This window comes from Eschrichtius robustus, chromosome 3, assembly GCF_028021215.1.
Source record: "Eschrichtius robustus isolate mEscRob2 chromosome 3, mEscRob2.pri, whole genome shotgun sequence".
In the NCBI taxonomy this organism is placed as follows: Eukaryota; Metazoa; Chordata; class Mammalia; order Artiodactyla; family Eschrichtiidae; genus Eschrichtius; species Eschrichtius robustus.
The window spans coordinates 148,766,665-148,781,868 of NC_090826.1; the positions used below are offsets into that span (position 1 = coordinate 148,766,665).

Genomic DNA, 15,204 nt, shown 5'->3' on the forward strand with positions numbered 1-15,204 from the left:
CCATTTTTTTTTTTTTTTTTTTTTTTTTTTTACACCATTACTCTAGGAGATGGATCAGAAAAAATATTGCAGTGATTTATGGCCAGGAGTGTTCTGCCTATGTTTTCCTCTAGGAGTTTTATAGTATCCAGTCTTACATTTGGGTCTTTAATCCATTTTGAGTTTATTTTTGTGTATGGTGTCAGAGAATGTTCTAATTTCATTCTTTTACATGTAGCTGTCCAGTTTTCACAGCACCACTTATTGAAGAGACTGTCTTTTCTCCATTGTATATTCTTACCACCTTCATCATAGATTAGGTGACCATGAGTGTGTGGGTTTATTTCTGGGCTTTCTATCCTGTTCCATTGATCTGTATTTCTGTTTTTGTGCCCCTACCATACTGTTTTGATGACTGTAGCTTTGTAGTATAGTCTGAAGTCAGGGAGCATGATTCCTCCAGCTCCACTCTTCTTTCTCAAAATTGTTGTGGCTATTCAGGTTGTTTCGTGTTTCTATACAAAGTAAAAAATTTTTTGTTCAGGTTCTGTGAAAAATGCCATTGGGCTCTTCCTCTTCTTATAAGGATACTAGTCCTATTGGATTAGGGCCCATCCTTATGACCTTGTTTAACCCAATTACCTACTTAACTGCCCTGTCTCCAAATATTGTCACATTGGGGGTTGGGGCTTCAACATAGGACTTTTGGGGAGGGGCTGGCATCGGGACACATTCAGTCATTTACCATCTAATTGCAGAATGCCTGCTCTATTCCAGGCACAGCGTGAAGGGCTAGGGGTTCAGTATGGACAAGACTGGCCCTGTTGCTGCTCTCATGGAGCTCACAGCCTAGGGGGATAAAAAGACATGTAGACAGTAACATTGCAGAGTGATGACAGTGGACATAGGGTGCCCTGGGAGCACTGAGGAAGGGGTGCCCAAATCAAGTTATGGGGTAAGGGAAGGCTTCCTTGAGGAAGTACCTTTCTAAACTGACCCTGAAGGATGAGTTCGGAGTCAGCAGTAGCAGTGCCTCAGGCCAGGCTTGGGGTGTGAGGGGCTCCAGGGCTGAGGAGGGCACACTGGGAACAGTTGTTTAGTGCAGCTGGTCCTGGGGGAGTGGAGTGGTCAGGGGATGGGGCCAGAGAGGTAGGCTGGGGCCGTCTCCCTTGCTGGGTTGTAACTGTCTGTCCCTCTAGAGGGGCGCCTCCTTCAGCTCAGGGTCCCCCTCCTGGCAGAGCAGGTGTGTGGTGAAGGTCGAAAGGGGCCGCGTGTTGTGATTCGGATGTGAGGGCTGAGGTGGGGAGGTTGGGGGTGTGGGCGACCTCGCCTCCTTGGTAAAGCAGGTCGTGGGCCTGGAGGTTGCCCACCTCCTCTGGATCACGTGTGTGTCATTGTCCTTCAGCCCTGGACAGCGAGTCCGCCTGCAGCAGCATCCGCTTTAGCAAGGCCTGCCTGAAGAACGTCTTCTCGGTGCTGCTCATCTTCATCTACCTGCTGCTCATGGCCGTGGCCGTCTTCCTGGTCTACCAGACCATCACGGACTTTCGTGAGAAACTCAAGCACCCTGTCATGTCGGTGTCTTACAAGGAGGTGGATCGCTACGACGCCCCAGGTAGAGCCTGCCCCAGGCAGACATCAGGCCCAGGTCTGGGGCATCGACTTGCAAATACTCCCTGAGCTGCCATTGCACCGCTGGCGTCGTGCTGGGCACCACGGACAGGGCAGAGGAGTCCGAGCACAGTCTAGGTGCGGGTTATGCACCCCAAGAGCTGCTGTTGGTACCCAGCAGAGTGTCACGTGCCGAGGAGGGAGGTGGACCGAGCCTGGAGTGGTCGCTGCAGGACTGGGGTGGGCAAGGAATGCTTATGCTCAGTGGCAGGATATGAGCTGGCCTTTGACAAATGGAAGAGAGCTTCTCTGGGAGGGGGGTCCACAGGAGCAAAGGGGAGCGTAGGGAGGCGGAGGGCTTCTCTGGAGAGGATGAGTCTAGCCTGGCTGGAGCCAGAGGCCAGTGCTGAGGAGAAGTGGGAGTTACAGGTGGCAGGGACGCGAGGCCATCCAGAGGTGGGCGGGGCCCTGCCTGGAGAGGGGCTCCCAGGCCACATCATCCGTACCTCTCCTGTCCCTGTGAGGGGCTGTCTCTGCCGTAGAGCGGGCTGTCTGCTCCAGGCCGGTGGGGCTGGCACTGGGCTCTGGCAGCGTGGAGTGGACCGGGAGGTGTGAGCTCTGTGAGCTCAGGCTCTGCCCACAGGATGCCCCCGAGTGACCTCGGATGGCCTGTTCACAGGGCAGAGCCGGAGTCTCAGGTCCCTCTGCCTGGGGCTTCTCGACAGGTGTGCTGGTCCCAGTGCTCTTGCCTGTCTTTGCCTGTTTCGTGATTGTTTCTCTTCTCTGTCTGCTTTTGTCTCTTTATCTGTGGGTTTTACTCTCTCTATCTGGTCTCTTGGTCTGACTCTGCCTGTGTCTGGGGCCACGTGCTGCTCTCAGTGTTTCTGCCATTGAGGTTTGAACAGCTGCTGTCCTTAGAGCTTTGAACGAGGTGCCTTGGCTGGGGGAGGGGGAGGGATTTGGGGCTGCGACTTGCACACTTGGAGCTCCCAGTCTGGGCAGGAGAGGCGAGACGGAATGAGACCTGGGGATTCCCGCAGCCGAGGGCTGCCCAGTGGGTCTGTGGGTGGGCGGCGGTGCGGGGGGCCTGGCAGTGCCTGGCTTGGTCTCGGAGGCCTCCTTGGAGGGTGTGGAGCAGGGTTCTGAAGCGGGGCGGGTTTTGGTGCAGGCACTGGGGAGGCTGCATCCCCGGCCGGGAGGGGCTTACAGAGAGGGCAGTTGTCTCCTCCATTAGAGCAGGGCTTTCTGAGGGCAGGGTGTGTAGCTCCCCATCCTCTGTGACACTTTTCTTCTCTCTCGTCTGCAGTCATCCAGGGAGTCCTAAACTTAGGTGGTTGGCGGGTGCGAAAAAATATATGTGACATGATTTTAGGGGTGTGGTGAGGGACTGTGACCGTTCACTTTTCCCTGTTTGTCCCCCAGGCATTGCCCTGTACCCCGGTCAGGCCCAGCTGCTCAGCTGTAAGCACCATTACGAGGTCATTCCACCTCTGAGGAGCCCCGGCCAGCCAGGAGACATGAACTGCACCACCCAGAGGATCAACTACACAGACCCCTTCTCCAATCAGACCCTGGTAACTCTCGTCTCCCCGAGCTGGGTCTGGGCAGCGTGCTCCGTCGGCCTCGCACCCTGAGGACCCCAGGTGGCCTCCCCCCGCCGCGGTGCGGGCCCTCGGCCCCTGGCAAACACTCCTAAGTGGAGTCTGGCCGCGGCTGGCTCACCTGCTTTCAGGGAGGGCAGTGGGGCCTTCGGCCTCCTCTGAGTGACCCTCCGGGATTCCCGACAAAGTGATAAGATCCTGTCCTGGATGGAAGGGTGGCGGGCTGCAGGGTGAGGCTGGTGTGACACAGCCAAGTGGGTCCCATAGCTGACTGCCTGACAGAATTGCCAGGATCCCTTCTGAAAGCAAAGTTTCTGGGTTCCATGTGGGCCCACCTGAATCACTGTTCCTGGGGGCAGGGCCTAGGCATCCGTATTTTGGAATAACTATGCCAGTGTAAGAAGGAGCGCTGGTCCGGGAACAAGGACCCCCGCCCTGCCGTCACCCACGGCTCCGCTCAGCCGGGGGGTGGACGGCGGCGGGGAAGCAGCATCTGCACGGTTCTGGAGGCAGGGAAGGAATTTCGTGTATATTTACATCTTCTCCTTTTCATCCCATATCCTTGTTTCCAAAAAGATTGAACAGGGCTGAGTAAGTTTTCCAGCTCAAAGAGAGGAAGGAAAGGTTTTCTAGGCAGAGGAACTCTGAACCAAGGCATAAAGGGAGGAAACAGCATGTTTGTTTGTGCCTCTGAGCAAAATTCCACAGGTGGGTGTTGCTGGAGGGCCAGGTGCCCCCAGAAGGGCAGTGGGCGGTGAAGTTGTGGACAGAAGTACCGGCCAAATGAGGAAAGCGTGTGTGTCTGCCGTGGAGCAGGACCTGCTCCTTTGGGTGATGAGGAGCTACAGGTGGGCCTTGAGATGAAAGAATCCCACTAAGACTTTTTCGTTAATATTTATTCTAGACCTCCTCCTCTAAAATCCTGCTGAAATGATTCTCACTCCTGCAAAAAATAGAATAAGATAAAATATCGATAACAGCCCTGCAAACCAAGGACGGGTATCATCTGAGGACCAGAAATTTTGAGGAACTGGTGTAAAATATAAATAGCACATTGGGTCAGATTGATGGAGCAAAATCAGAGAAAACCCATGCCCTAAAACAGACGCCGGAGAGGACTGCTGTAGAGGTGAAAGCTTTCCTTCCAACTGCTGGCTCTGTGTCAGCACACTAAAGAGCCGGGCTGCTGTAGGGCAGGTCAGGATAATAATTACAGGACCGCCTGCCAGGCTTTTAGCCCTCCCGGGGCACGCAGAGCTGCTGGGGACAGTGTTTGCTCTGGGGAAAAGGCTCTGGGGCCATTCTCTACCTAAGCTAAGGGGAGGTTCCCTGCTTGGGCACTGGGCCAGCAGAGAGAAACAGAGCAGAACTTGAGCTGGGACGTCCACAATGGAAGGAGGAGAGAGCCATCAGAAAGGAATCTCTTCCCAGGAGAGAAGTACGCAGAGTGCCTGGCCTGCTGGCCTTCTCTGCTCGCTGCCTCTGAGCGCCCTTACAGTCAGCCCCAGGCAAGGGCGAGCCTGGGAGAGGGCCTTTTAGGAAGAAACCCACAGCCCAGACCTGTACTAGTCAGCCTAACCCTTCACTCAGAAAGAAGAATGGAGAATTAAGGGCCACTAGACTTTTACATGAAACCAACCACATAAAAGGATGGAGAGGAAAAAACAGAAAGGACTCCGGGGAAACGGAAGCTAATTTAAATGAAAAGGAAAAGAACTTTTAAAAATTTTAATGAAGAGCTAGATAATACAGTACAAACGCCGTCTGTCTGGATTCCCCGCTCTCTCCGTTCCCTGTGTACCGACTGGATGCCCGTGCGCGCTTAGATGGCACTGCAGGTACAGGCTCTCCGGCCGTCTTTCCTCTCGGCTCCCCATTGAGTAGTACGCTACCTAGGAGTCCCTGTGTCCCAAACCTGTTCATGCCAGTTGTATCTGTTATAATAGTTACATACTTTAACTAAGTATTATAGAAACCCATGAAGTAAGGGCACAAAAGGGGAGTCATTTCCATGAAAACTTAAGTTGACTGCAGTTACCTGCCTCCAGCCCTGGGTGACGGGCAGTCTTCACCACTGGGGCTCCTTGCCGTCCACAGCCGCAAACTAGAGAGAGCTTACCCGCTCCCTGGGTACCGGGTCCCCTCCCTACACAGTGCAGAGCCGTGGAGGAGGAGCAGAGGGGCTCAGTGGAGCTCCTGAGGGAAAGGGAAGAGCGGGAAGCATAGCCGCCCCCCGAAGCCTGATGGAGCCCCTTGGGTGGGACCTGTGAGGTGTCCTGCCTCGGCCCCTGGGAGGAAGGTAGAGGCGGGTGGCAGGGCCTGCACCTTGGCAGAGACTCCTGTGTCCTGGATTGCCCTGGCCTTGTCCACTGGGAGAGCCTGCCTTGGCTGTGATCTTCTGGGCCCACGTCTGGAGTGGACACTAGAAAACAGGCACTCCTTGGGCCCCGCGGCTTTGGGCTGTATAGGTTGGGGGGCTGAACAGTCCTTATCCTTCTGCTGCCCGCAGCCCCTTTATTTGCAGTGAGATGTCTGCAGAAACGTGAGCTGCTGGCTGTTTACATCCTGTTGAGTCCACGTGAAAGCATCCCAGCCAAGGGGCTCATCTGGTCCTGCTTCATCAATCTTCAGATTCTCATTTATTTTCTAGTCTTTATTTCTTGTGCCCTCAATTAAATCTCGTTAGTTTTTACCAAATGCCTTACTCTGGCGCAATTAGGGTCACCACCTTTCCAGCCTGTAGGACCCATGTCTGTTTCCTCACCGCCTGCCATATTCCCGGTGTCCAAATGTGAAGTTGATGCCTTAACTTCAGGTGGTTGTTCCTTCAGCACTCCAGTTCTGGAAAACAACTTATGTTGGTCAGAGTACAGGCTAAGCTCCTGTACAAAAGCAAACACTCCAGACAAACACAGCGGCTGAGATAAGAGAGGTCTGTTTCTTTCTCGGGGGACGTCTGTGTGTGCGGGCAGGGCTGCCTCACAGGATGGCCAGTGAAGGCTTCTGTCTGTCACTCTGCCATCCCCGGGCGCTGTCTCGGTCCTCGGGGTCAGGGCTGATCCACCAGCACGTGTGCACTGCCCGATCTCGGGAAGGTGAGCAGTGAGGGCGGGCAGTTCCCCGCTGAGGGCCTGGCGTGGGACTGTGTGAGTCACTTTTGTGCTCATTCCAGGAACTTCGTCCCATGGCCACATCTGAGGCCAGAAATGCACCTCCAGTGGGCGACTATATCCTGCTAAAATCTGCAACTGGGGAAGCAGCACCGGTTCTGCAGGAGGAAGTGGATAATGGAAACTGGGGACAGTTAGCATTCTCTGCTGCCACTTAACCTGTCATGGAAAGGTTGAAAATAAACAGATGGACAGAGATCTCTTGGGAAAATGCAGCCGTAACCAGAAGAAGTGGAGTGGCAGTTTTACTGTCAGTTAAAATGGAATTCCAGATGCAAAGGGTTAAAAGAGGGCTGTTTTTGTGGACAAGAGGTTCAAACTCCACTTCTCCCCACTAAGACTTAACAGTCATAAATTTTTATGTGCAAAACAGCATACCCTTTGTATTCCTCAGGCAAAACCTGTTAGAAATAAAAAATACTATCACCTTAGAGTGTTACTAACACCTCTCTCAAATTCACAGTTCAAACAGACAGAAAGTAGTAAGGATAAGAAGTGAGCATTGAATTGGCACAATTAATAAACTTAGAGTAAGTGCATGTTATAACACTGTACCTGTCAGAATACTCTTTTCAAATCTCGGTAGAGTATTTATAAAAGTAGATGTAAAGATGTTTCTCCCCAGTTAATCTGTAAATCCAGTATCATCACAGTTAAAAGTCCTAGTTGAATTTTTTCATGGAACTTAACAAGCTGGTTTTAAAGTACATTTAGAAGAGCATGTGGGGACTTCCCTGGTGGTGCAGTGGTCAGGAATCCGCCTGCCAATGCAGGGGACATGAGTTCGAGCCCTGGCCCGGGAAGATCCCACATGCTGTGGAGCAACTAAGCCCGTGCGCCACAACTACTGAGCCTGCTCTCTAGAGCCCATGAGCCACAACTACTGAAGCCTGCACGCCTGGAGCCCATGCTCTGCAACAAGAGAAGCCACTGCAATGAGTAGCCTGCGCACCACAACGAAGGGTAGCCCCTGCTCGCCGCAATTAGAGAAAGCCCGTGCGCAGCAACGAAGACCCCAACGCAGCCAAAAATAAAAATAAATAAATATATTAAAAAAAAGAGAAGAGCATGTATACAAAATAACCCTGCCAGGTTTGTGGATGGGGTGGGCAGTGATGTGGAGGGGACCTGCCCAGTCAGATACCAGAATGAGTAAACATTCAGGGGTCAAACCTGCGTCTGCCCACTGTTTGGGTAGTGAGAGTGAGATCCCTATTTCATACCGTAGACAAAACTGAATGGCAGGCATATTGTGTATCTAAATGTAAAAAAGTTTTTTAAAAAGTGCTGTGAAGAAATACAGGAGAATATTGGTATAATTTTGGTTTCCCTTAGCAAGCAAAATCTAGAAGCCATGAAGAAGATTGACAAATTTCACTACATCACCTTTAGAACTTCATATAACAAATGGCATTAGAACAGAGTTAATGGGAAAGTGACAGACTGGAAAAAAAACACTTGTACCTATACCAGATGGAAGTTAGTACCCTTTCTAAATAAAGAGCTTCCCCGGCACGGCCAGCCAGTGAGGCTCGTGGCGGGAGGACAGGTTGCCGTCGGGCCTGGTCCAGACGCTGTTCCTGGGCGTGGGGTGGGGCGAGGAGCCCTGTGTGCCCGAGGCGAGGTCAGCACCCACGCGGCTCTCCCGGCTGAGACTCTGGCCTTTGTCTCCACAGAAATCCGCCCTGATTGTGAAGGGGCCCCGGGAGGTGAAGAAGCGGGAGCTGGTCTTCCTCCAGTTCCGCCTGAACCAGAGCAGCGAGGACTTCAGCGCCATCGATTACCTCCTCTTCTCTTCTTTCCAGGAGTTCCTGCAAAGGTGGCCTTTAGAGCTCAGGGCGGGCTTGCTCGACACTCATTCTCTCATTCCGGCCGTGCCCATCGCTGGGCTGGGGCAGAGGGTGCAGGGAAGCAGGGCTGTGGATGAGCCACTGGCCTGGAGGAGGGCCTCTACACAAGGTCAGGCGAGTCCGCTGGAGGGGTTCCGACATGCAGCGCTGGTTGAGTCCTGGAGGGAGGTTGGTGGGGCCCGCCGCTTCCGGCCGGGGCTGCCAAGGACGGGGTTTTGTGAGCCCCTGGAGGGCAGCCCCTCCCCTGGGCCTGGCTCCCCACGGTGTCCGGGAACTGGGTCCAGCCCTGCGTGAGGGCTCAGTGCCTGTTTGCCACGCATTTCTAGCAGGAGGATGAAATTTCCTGTTCGTGTGTGTTGCCACCTCTGGGGCCTAGAGTGCTCATGTCGTGGGCCGTGGGGGTGCTTTTGGCACGGGCCTGAGCGAGGGTGACTCAGTCCCTGCAGGTCCTGCGTGGCCCTGGGGCTCCATTTCAAGGAAGCCGGGCGGCAGCTAGGGCAGAGAGGAGGCCGCTCCCCCAGCTGATGAGGCCGTGAGCCGCCACCGCCGTTCACACCCCAGCGCCCCAATCCTGCCCATCTTGCAGCCCGGGGCCTCCTCCTCGGCACCTTCTGCCACCTAGACTTCCCTCTCCCTTCCCTGCTTGAAGCTGGCCGTGTCCCCTGCCTGCCCAGCCCCTTTCTGCTCCTCTTGCGTGGGTCCTCAGTACCGCCATGCGGTTGCCACTTGCCTGTGCGCGCGTTATGATCGCCGTCCTGAGTGGGTGTTGTGGTGTCCTGCCTGGCTGAGAGCTCCCTGGGGAAGCCTCTTCCCTTCTCTGAGGGCCAGTGAGGGCACCCCAGGGCTGCTGAAACCCAGAGTTCTCTGAGGCGCTGGGGGCGCGTCTGCAGAACACGGTGCCGGCTGCTCCGGGAGCAGGTGCTGTGAGGCGGGGGTGGGAGTGGGGAGGGCTTCTCCTGCCGGGAGCCTCAGCGACAGTGCTCGTGCCCTGAGGCAGCTGACAGCTCCCCCTCCGTCTGGAAGCCAAAAAGCAGGCCTTTGAGGAAGGGGGGAGTGGGCAGTGGGAGCATCCTGGTGGTACCAGCAGAGAAACCGGCTTGACGTAGGGGCTGGAGTTGGAGTCTGGCCACGTTCGAATCCTGCCTGATTAACGTGGACCTTTCTTCTCTGCCCTCCAAGCCCAGACAGGGTAGGCTTCATGCAGGCCTGCGAGAGCGCGTATTCCGGCTGGAAGTTCTCGGGGGGCTTCCGCACCTGGGTCAAGATGTCCCTGGTGAAGACCGAGGAGGAGGACGGGCGGGAGGCGGTGGAGTTCCGGCAGGAGGTAGGTGGCGCTGGGCTCGCTTTGCACGGCCACTGACTCCACCCTTGAGTGCAGGGTGGAGGGAAGCTTCGCAGAGGGGGTGACCGGTGCACAGGGTCTTTGGGGTGAGGAGGCCTTCGCTAGGATGAGAGCGGACCCGGTGCCCGGGAGTCTGCGTGTTCTTCAGGCAGGGCACACCCCAGGCCCTTTCCCTTTGTCGCTGCAGCCCTCACAGTGCACACGGTGGAGCGTTTTACAGAGTGGCGCCTCACGCGGCTGAATCTGATGCCTGTTTTCAGTTTGGCTCTACTCCCCTAGCCCGCCGCGCCCTGAGAGGCTGGCGGCTGCATACAAACGTTGATTATTTGCAGGGCAGAGACTGGATATGGTAGCCTCTGGAGTGCGGGGTGCATGGTGATCCACTGGGACGCAGGAGGAAAATACTAGCTTTCTTTTTGTATTAATTTTAAAAAATTAATTAATTATCTTTGGCTGCGTTGGGTCTTCGTTGCTGCACGCAGGCTTTCTCTAGTTGCATGAGCGGTGGCTTCTCTTGTTGCGGAGCACGGGCTCTAGGCGTGCAGGCTTCAGTAGTTGTGACACACGGGCTTAGTTGCTCCGCGGCATGTGGGATCTTCGCGGACCGGGGCTCGAACCCGTGTCCCCTGCGTTGGCAGGCAGACTCTCAACCACTGCGCCACCAGGGAAGCCCCTCTTTTTGTACTAATTTTTAAAACCTCATCCTTTCTCTATTTTTGAATGTTTTAAAATGCATGTAACATTAGAACGATAATAGTAATATTATGTCACTTATAAGAAAGTTATAAATATGTTGGGACGTGCTCAGAATTCTTTACTAATGGGAAGCGTGATCAAAAAGCTTTCAGCCCCCTGACCTGGGGCCGGGAGATAGGCCGTGATCCTGGGGCAGCTGGAGAGGACGTTGGAAGAAGGCGTGGCACCGGGGCTGGGGGGGTGGAGGGGCGGGACCTTTGGTTGCCTCAGCAGGGCTGGCAGGCAGCCACCACCCAAAGCAAGGCCGCTCCCCTGCCTGTGGGGCTTCCGCCTCCGCAGGGGTGCTGCCATCCTGCCAGCATCCCTGCCCGGGGCCCGGCCATCCCGCGTGTCGGTGGCTGGGTGCCTGCAGAGGCAGCGGGGAGACAGCTCTGTTCTCGCATCCCCTGCTCCTCCTTGGAGGTTTTCCATCTGGGCTGGACTCCGAGGGGCAGCTTTAGGAAGGGGCTGGCTTGGAGAAGGACCCACTCCAACCGACAGGGCGGATGGAAGCCGGACTCTCGTCCGGGTCTGCCCCTCCCCACGCCGCGCTCCTAGGACGATTCCAGATTGGAGGCCTTTGCGAAAGGCTTGAAGCCAGTTTTCTTCAAGGGGACGGGGCTTTTTTTCCTGCCTTAGGCAGTGACGACCCCCTGGCAATAGATCCTTAAAATATTCGTATTTTGTAAGGTAACTGTCATCTCCTGGACTTTTACGCCACACTTTTCTCCAAGTTCTTTCTCATCCGGCCCCCAAATCAGCGGAGAAAGGAGACTCAGTGTGTTCACCTTACAGTTAGGTCTCCCCAGGCTACCCCGGCTCTCCTGGTAGCTCCAGCTGTGATCTGAAACCAGAGGGCCAGACCCCCGAGAGCCTGTGCACTGTCGAATGTTTGTGTGCCACTCAGCGTCATCTGCATTGGAAGTCTTTGGTGGGGGATGTGAACTCTTCTGGACAAAAATTAAAAAATATTTTTTTCATGTTTTTATATCATGTTTTAAAGTTTAAAATGCTTTTCCTTTGTGTTGTTTCATGAGAGCCTCTCTACAACTCAGTAGACAAAAAGTGTCCCCCAAAATGGCATTTTGTCCCCCCATTTTATGAGAGCAAAGCAGAGGCTCAGACCATTTGATGGCCCAGCCAGACTTCTGGAACCCGTCTGCTCTCCATTTCACCTCGCAGCCCCTGTAGAAACTGTAAACAGGCCTCACCAAGCACGCCTGCTCACCGTGTGTTTACAGGGAGTGCTCAGCTGGGCAGAACTGCGAGGCTGTACTTGGTCCCTGCAGACCGGAAGGGTTGAAATACTCAGCTCTTCAGGTCAAGTATTTTGAAATTTGGGATTTTTATGGCTTTTAGTTGTGAGTCTTACACAGTACTTTGAAAATGGTTTAATCAGGAGTACAGATACCTAGCGACAGATTTCAGTGACAATCCAAAACACCTATTGTGCACCTCAGATCCTATCCATTTCCTCCAAGAACGATGGAAACCAGAGTAAAGCCTTGGCTCTGCGACCAGTCTCGGGATATCGTGTAGAGGTTTTTGGCTCTCTCCCTCCAGAAGATGGTGTGAGGAGAGCTGAGGTCTCAGCTCCGCTCACTGCCCTCTCCTTGCCCGTGGCCCTGGCCAGGAAGGGACGCAGAAGCGCTGTAACACTGTTTTCTCTCCTCTCTACCTAGACCAGCGTGGTTAACTACATTGACCAGAGGCCAGCGGCCGAGAAAAGTGCTCAGTTGTTTTTTGTGGTCTTTGAGTGGAAAGATCCTTTCATCCAGAAAGTCCAAGACGTGAGTATTATCTCCGACCTTGAGAGGGAACTTCCCACCCCGAGGCGTTTTGGTGCATCCTTGCGGGCCATCCTCATCTTCTGTCATAGCGCAGATCTCTGTGTCTTTTGTATTTATGACATTCATTTTCTATATCATTTGTGTTTAATTGATCTCGTCTTTAACCCCGGACTGTCGTCGCTGTGAATGTGCGGGCTTTGTCTTTGTTCACCATTTACCTGGCGTCCGGCCCGGTGCTTAGTCCAGCGTAGCCGCTGTGTAGTGATAGTGAATGAACTAAGTAGAAAGCATTAAGGTAATAATCTAGATTACCAATGTTGGAAGCCATTCTTCTTTATTGGTTCTCTGTAGGATGAGAGTCATTTTTTATTTGTCATAAATCAGAGCAGAAAGGTACTAATCAGAAATTGAGAGCATCAATTAATGCCAGATCCCAGACTCACCATCTCAGAAGGGGAGGGGTGATGGGACGGCTTTGCCAAAAGAACATTCGTGAGACGCCATTTACCAGAGCCAGTCCCAGATCTGATACTGATTGTTGTTTAGATCATCACAAAATGTCCTGATGTGCTTGTGGGTTGGGGGAAGACATTTCAAACCTGAGGCTCAAACAGGGAGTGTCTCTGTGATGTGGATGTGCCCCATGATCCCACCACCGCTGTTAGTGGTGGCCTGGCTGGGCCGTGTACACGTAGGCGTGTGCAGACTCCCTGAATCAAGACTCCACGTGGAAGAATGAGCGCCTTCAGCTCCACACGTAAAACGTGTGATCCAACGTTTTTTAACCTACTGTGTTCAGTATGAAGTCTTATTATGGGCCAAGTAAAGCCCTGAGCTCGAGGCCGACTGACTTGCATCGTCCCTCAGCTTCACAACTGTCCTAAATGGTGGTGGTGGTGTAACTTTCATATGTGAGCCTGAGGTCACCCTGCTGAACTGGGTCTTAGAAGTGCTGTGTGTTTACCAAGCGGGGAACTCAGACATACAAGCCATGACCTCGGCCTGAAGGAGTTGCAGTCAGTGAGAAGACAATCTGGGCTGTAAAGGTAGTAATTCCAGACAGTAAGGACCTGCCAGAGGGGTTTGTGGGATAAATCTCTCTGCTCAAGTCGAGAGAGTTTTGGCTCAGTGGTTAGAGGAAGCTGTGAGGGGCCTGGAAGGATTAGTAACTCGAGGTGGGAGGAAAGCGTCCCGGGCAGGGCACACTGGAGGGGCCCACCTGCAGGCAGGAGTCCCTGAGGTGAGTGGAGGACGGGCAGTCGCTGGACTGGATGGGAGGGGAGGTGGGAGTCACTGTGAGATGGGAAGCAAACAGGAACTGACCGTACAGATGGGGTGTATAGCTGGGGGGGAGATCTGTCTCAAAGCAAGGTCAGTCACATTGTGAGTTAGGCCAGAAATTTAAAGCTCAGGACTGAGTACCTTATATGTGCAGAGCTTTTTGAAAAAATTTTTTTTTCTTTCAGGATCACTTTATTGTAGGGAGGGATTAGTATTTTTCTCCTCAAACTGAGCTATGGACAAAGTATGGAGTTACGGCAGTTTTAGAAACCAGTTGTTTTTCTTGTTGCCTCAATAATTGGAGGGGCTCTTTGACAATAACACTGAAAATCAAAAATGGAAACCAACAGAGAAGCTTGTGTTTGTTTCTGTTTTGCAGATAATCACCGCCAATCCTTGGAACACGATCGCTCTTCTCTGTGGGGCCTTCTTGGCATTATTTAAAGCTGCAGAATTTGCCAAACTGAGTGTGAAGTGGATGATCAAAATTAGGAAGAGATACCTTAAAAAAAGAGGTCAGGCAACGAACCACATAAGCTGAAGTCGCCTGCGTTGTTCGTAGGACTGCCCGAGTTCATGGAAGTTCTCATCACTTCTGCTTTGGTAAACCTCGCTGCCAGCAATCCTGTCCTCACTTGAAGAAACGAGCCTTGCTGGGGGCCTGCCTGTCACACTGCAGCTTCTAACTGGTCCTCAGAGAGACTGTCTAGAGCCCAATGGAAGAGATCCAATGGATGACCTAACCGTTATTTAAGTATTTAAATTATTAATGAACATTTTTTGACATATGACATGAATAGGGTTTGTGGAAGATGGAATTAGATATAATCCAGTTTCCTGAAGGTTTTTGGAAGCTGCCTCCTTTCTCGGTTTGGTGTATAGTTAAGGTCTAACAGGATGATTAAGGCTCTGACCTTAGGTTTTTTTCTTGAGATGTTTTTAAATGGACAGAGGAGAGTGTGATTTTCTTCTCCCCCACCAGTGATTCTTCAGGTGTGGAGGTCATGCTGTGGAACCGGTGTACGGTATGTGAGAAACGCAAAACCCCTCATGTCTCTGGCGCCACCTGCCAGCCCCTGACACGCTCTCTTGTTTGTTAAATATTAAATGAGACTTTTTTTTAAAGCTACTAGAAAAACTAGTAATTAGATCTCTTGTGGACTGACTAGCCACCTACCTGTCTGGCTAGAATACTGGTTGATGCAGGTATGAGTTCGGACTGATTAACATACAAAAACACTAGGACATGTGTACATAGTAGGTGCCTACTCAGTGTATTTTGATGATTTCATTAATAGGTGAATAAAAGTTAGGTTAATACAAAAGGAATCAGTGTGCCAGTATGCATATCTGCTAAATCAATAGGCACCAGTATGCTTTCATTCCGTGACCTCCAAATAAAGGGGAGTGTGAGCCTGGACTTCCACGATGGACGGGTCTGGACTCCCGAGGTACATCATGACCACGTCCAGGGAAGGGCAAGGTGGGCAGGCGATAGATGGCAGGTGGTCAGGAAGTGACAATAAAGCCCCATGAATAAGCTGTGTTAGCTCTTCCTGTCCTACAGACCCCCCCACCCATCTGAGAAAGGGGCCCTCAGAGCTTTCAGCCCAGCCTGTGACAGAGATGAGTACCCTCTGGGTATTTTTCACATGGTAGCCACTGGCTGACTTAAGGTTATGAAGATTATTTATTTCCAGAGTTTTGAATTATTTACATGCCCTTTGCCTCCAAAGAGGACTTGGTAGCCTTTCTTCAATTCTGTAACCCTGTTTCAGATAATTCAAAGAGAACAGCTCAAATGTATGAGTGGGGCAGTTTCAATCATCTCATGTCTAACTTAGC

The 15,204-nt window shown here is 52.6% G+C and overlaps 1 protein-coding gene across 1 annotated transcript in view; it reads left to right on the forward strand.

The window, feature by feature from the left end:
- Positions 1 to 14,684, forward strand: part of PACC1 (proton activated chloride channel 1) — a 32,195-nt gene extending 17,511 nt beyond the window's left edge. The window contains exons 3-8 of the mRNA XM_068541470.1: positions 1,385 to 1,594; positions 3,013 to 3,164; positions 8,038 to 8,180; positions 9,391 to 9,535; positions 11,971 to 12,078; positions 13,739 to 14,684. Of these exons, the coding sequence (XP_068397571.1) occupies positions 1,385 to 1,594; positions 3,013 to 3,164; positions 8,038 to 8,180; positions 9,391 to 9,535; positions 11,971 to 12,078; positions 13,739 to 13,900 (920 nt within the window). The 3' untranslated portion in view covers positions 13,901 to 14,684. The remainder of the gene's footprint in view (positions 1 to 1,384; positions 1,595 to 3,012; positions 3,165 to 8,037; positions 8,181 to 9,390; positions 9,536 to 11,970; positions 12,079 to 13,738) is intronic.
- Positions 14,685 to 15,204: the final 520 nt, after the last annotated feature.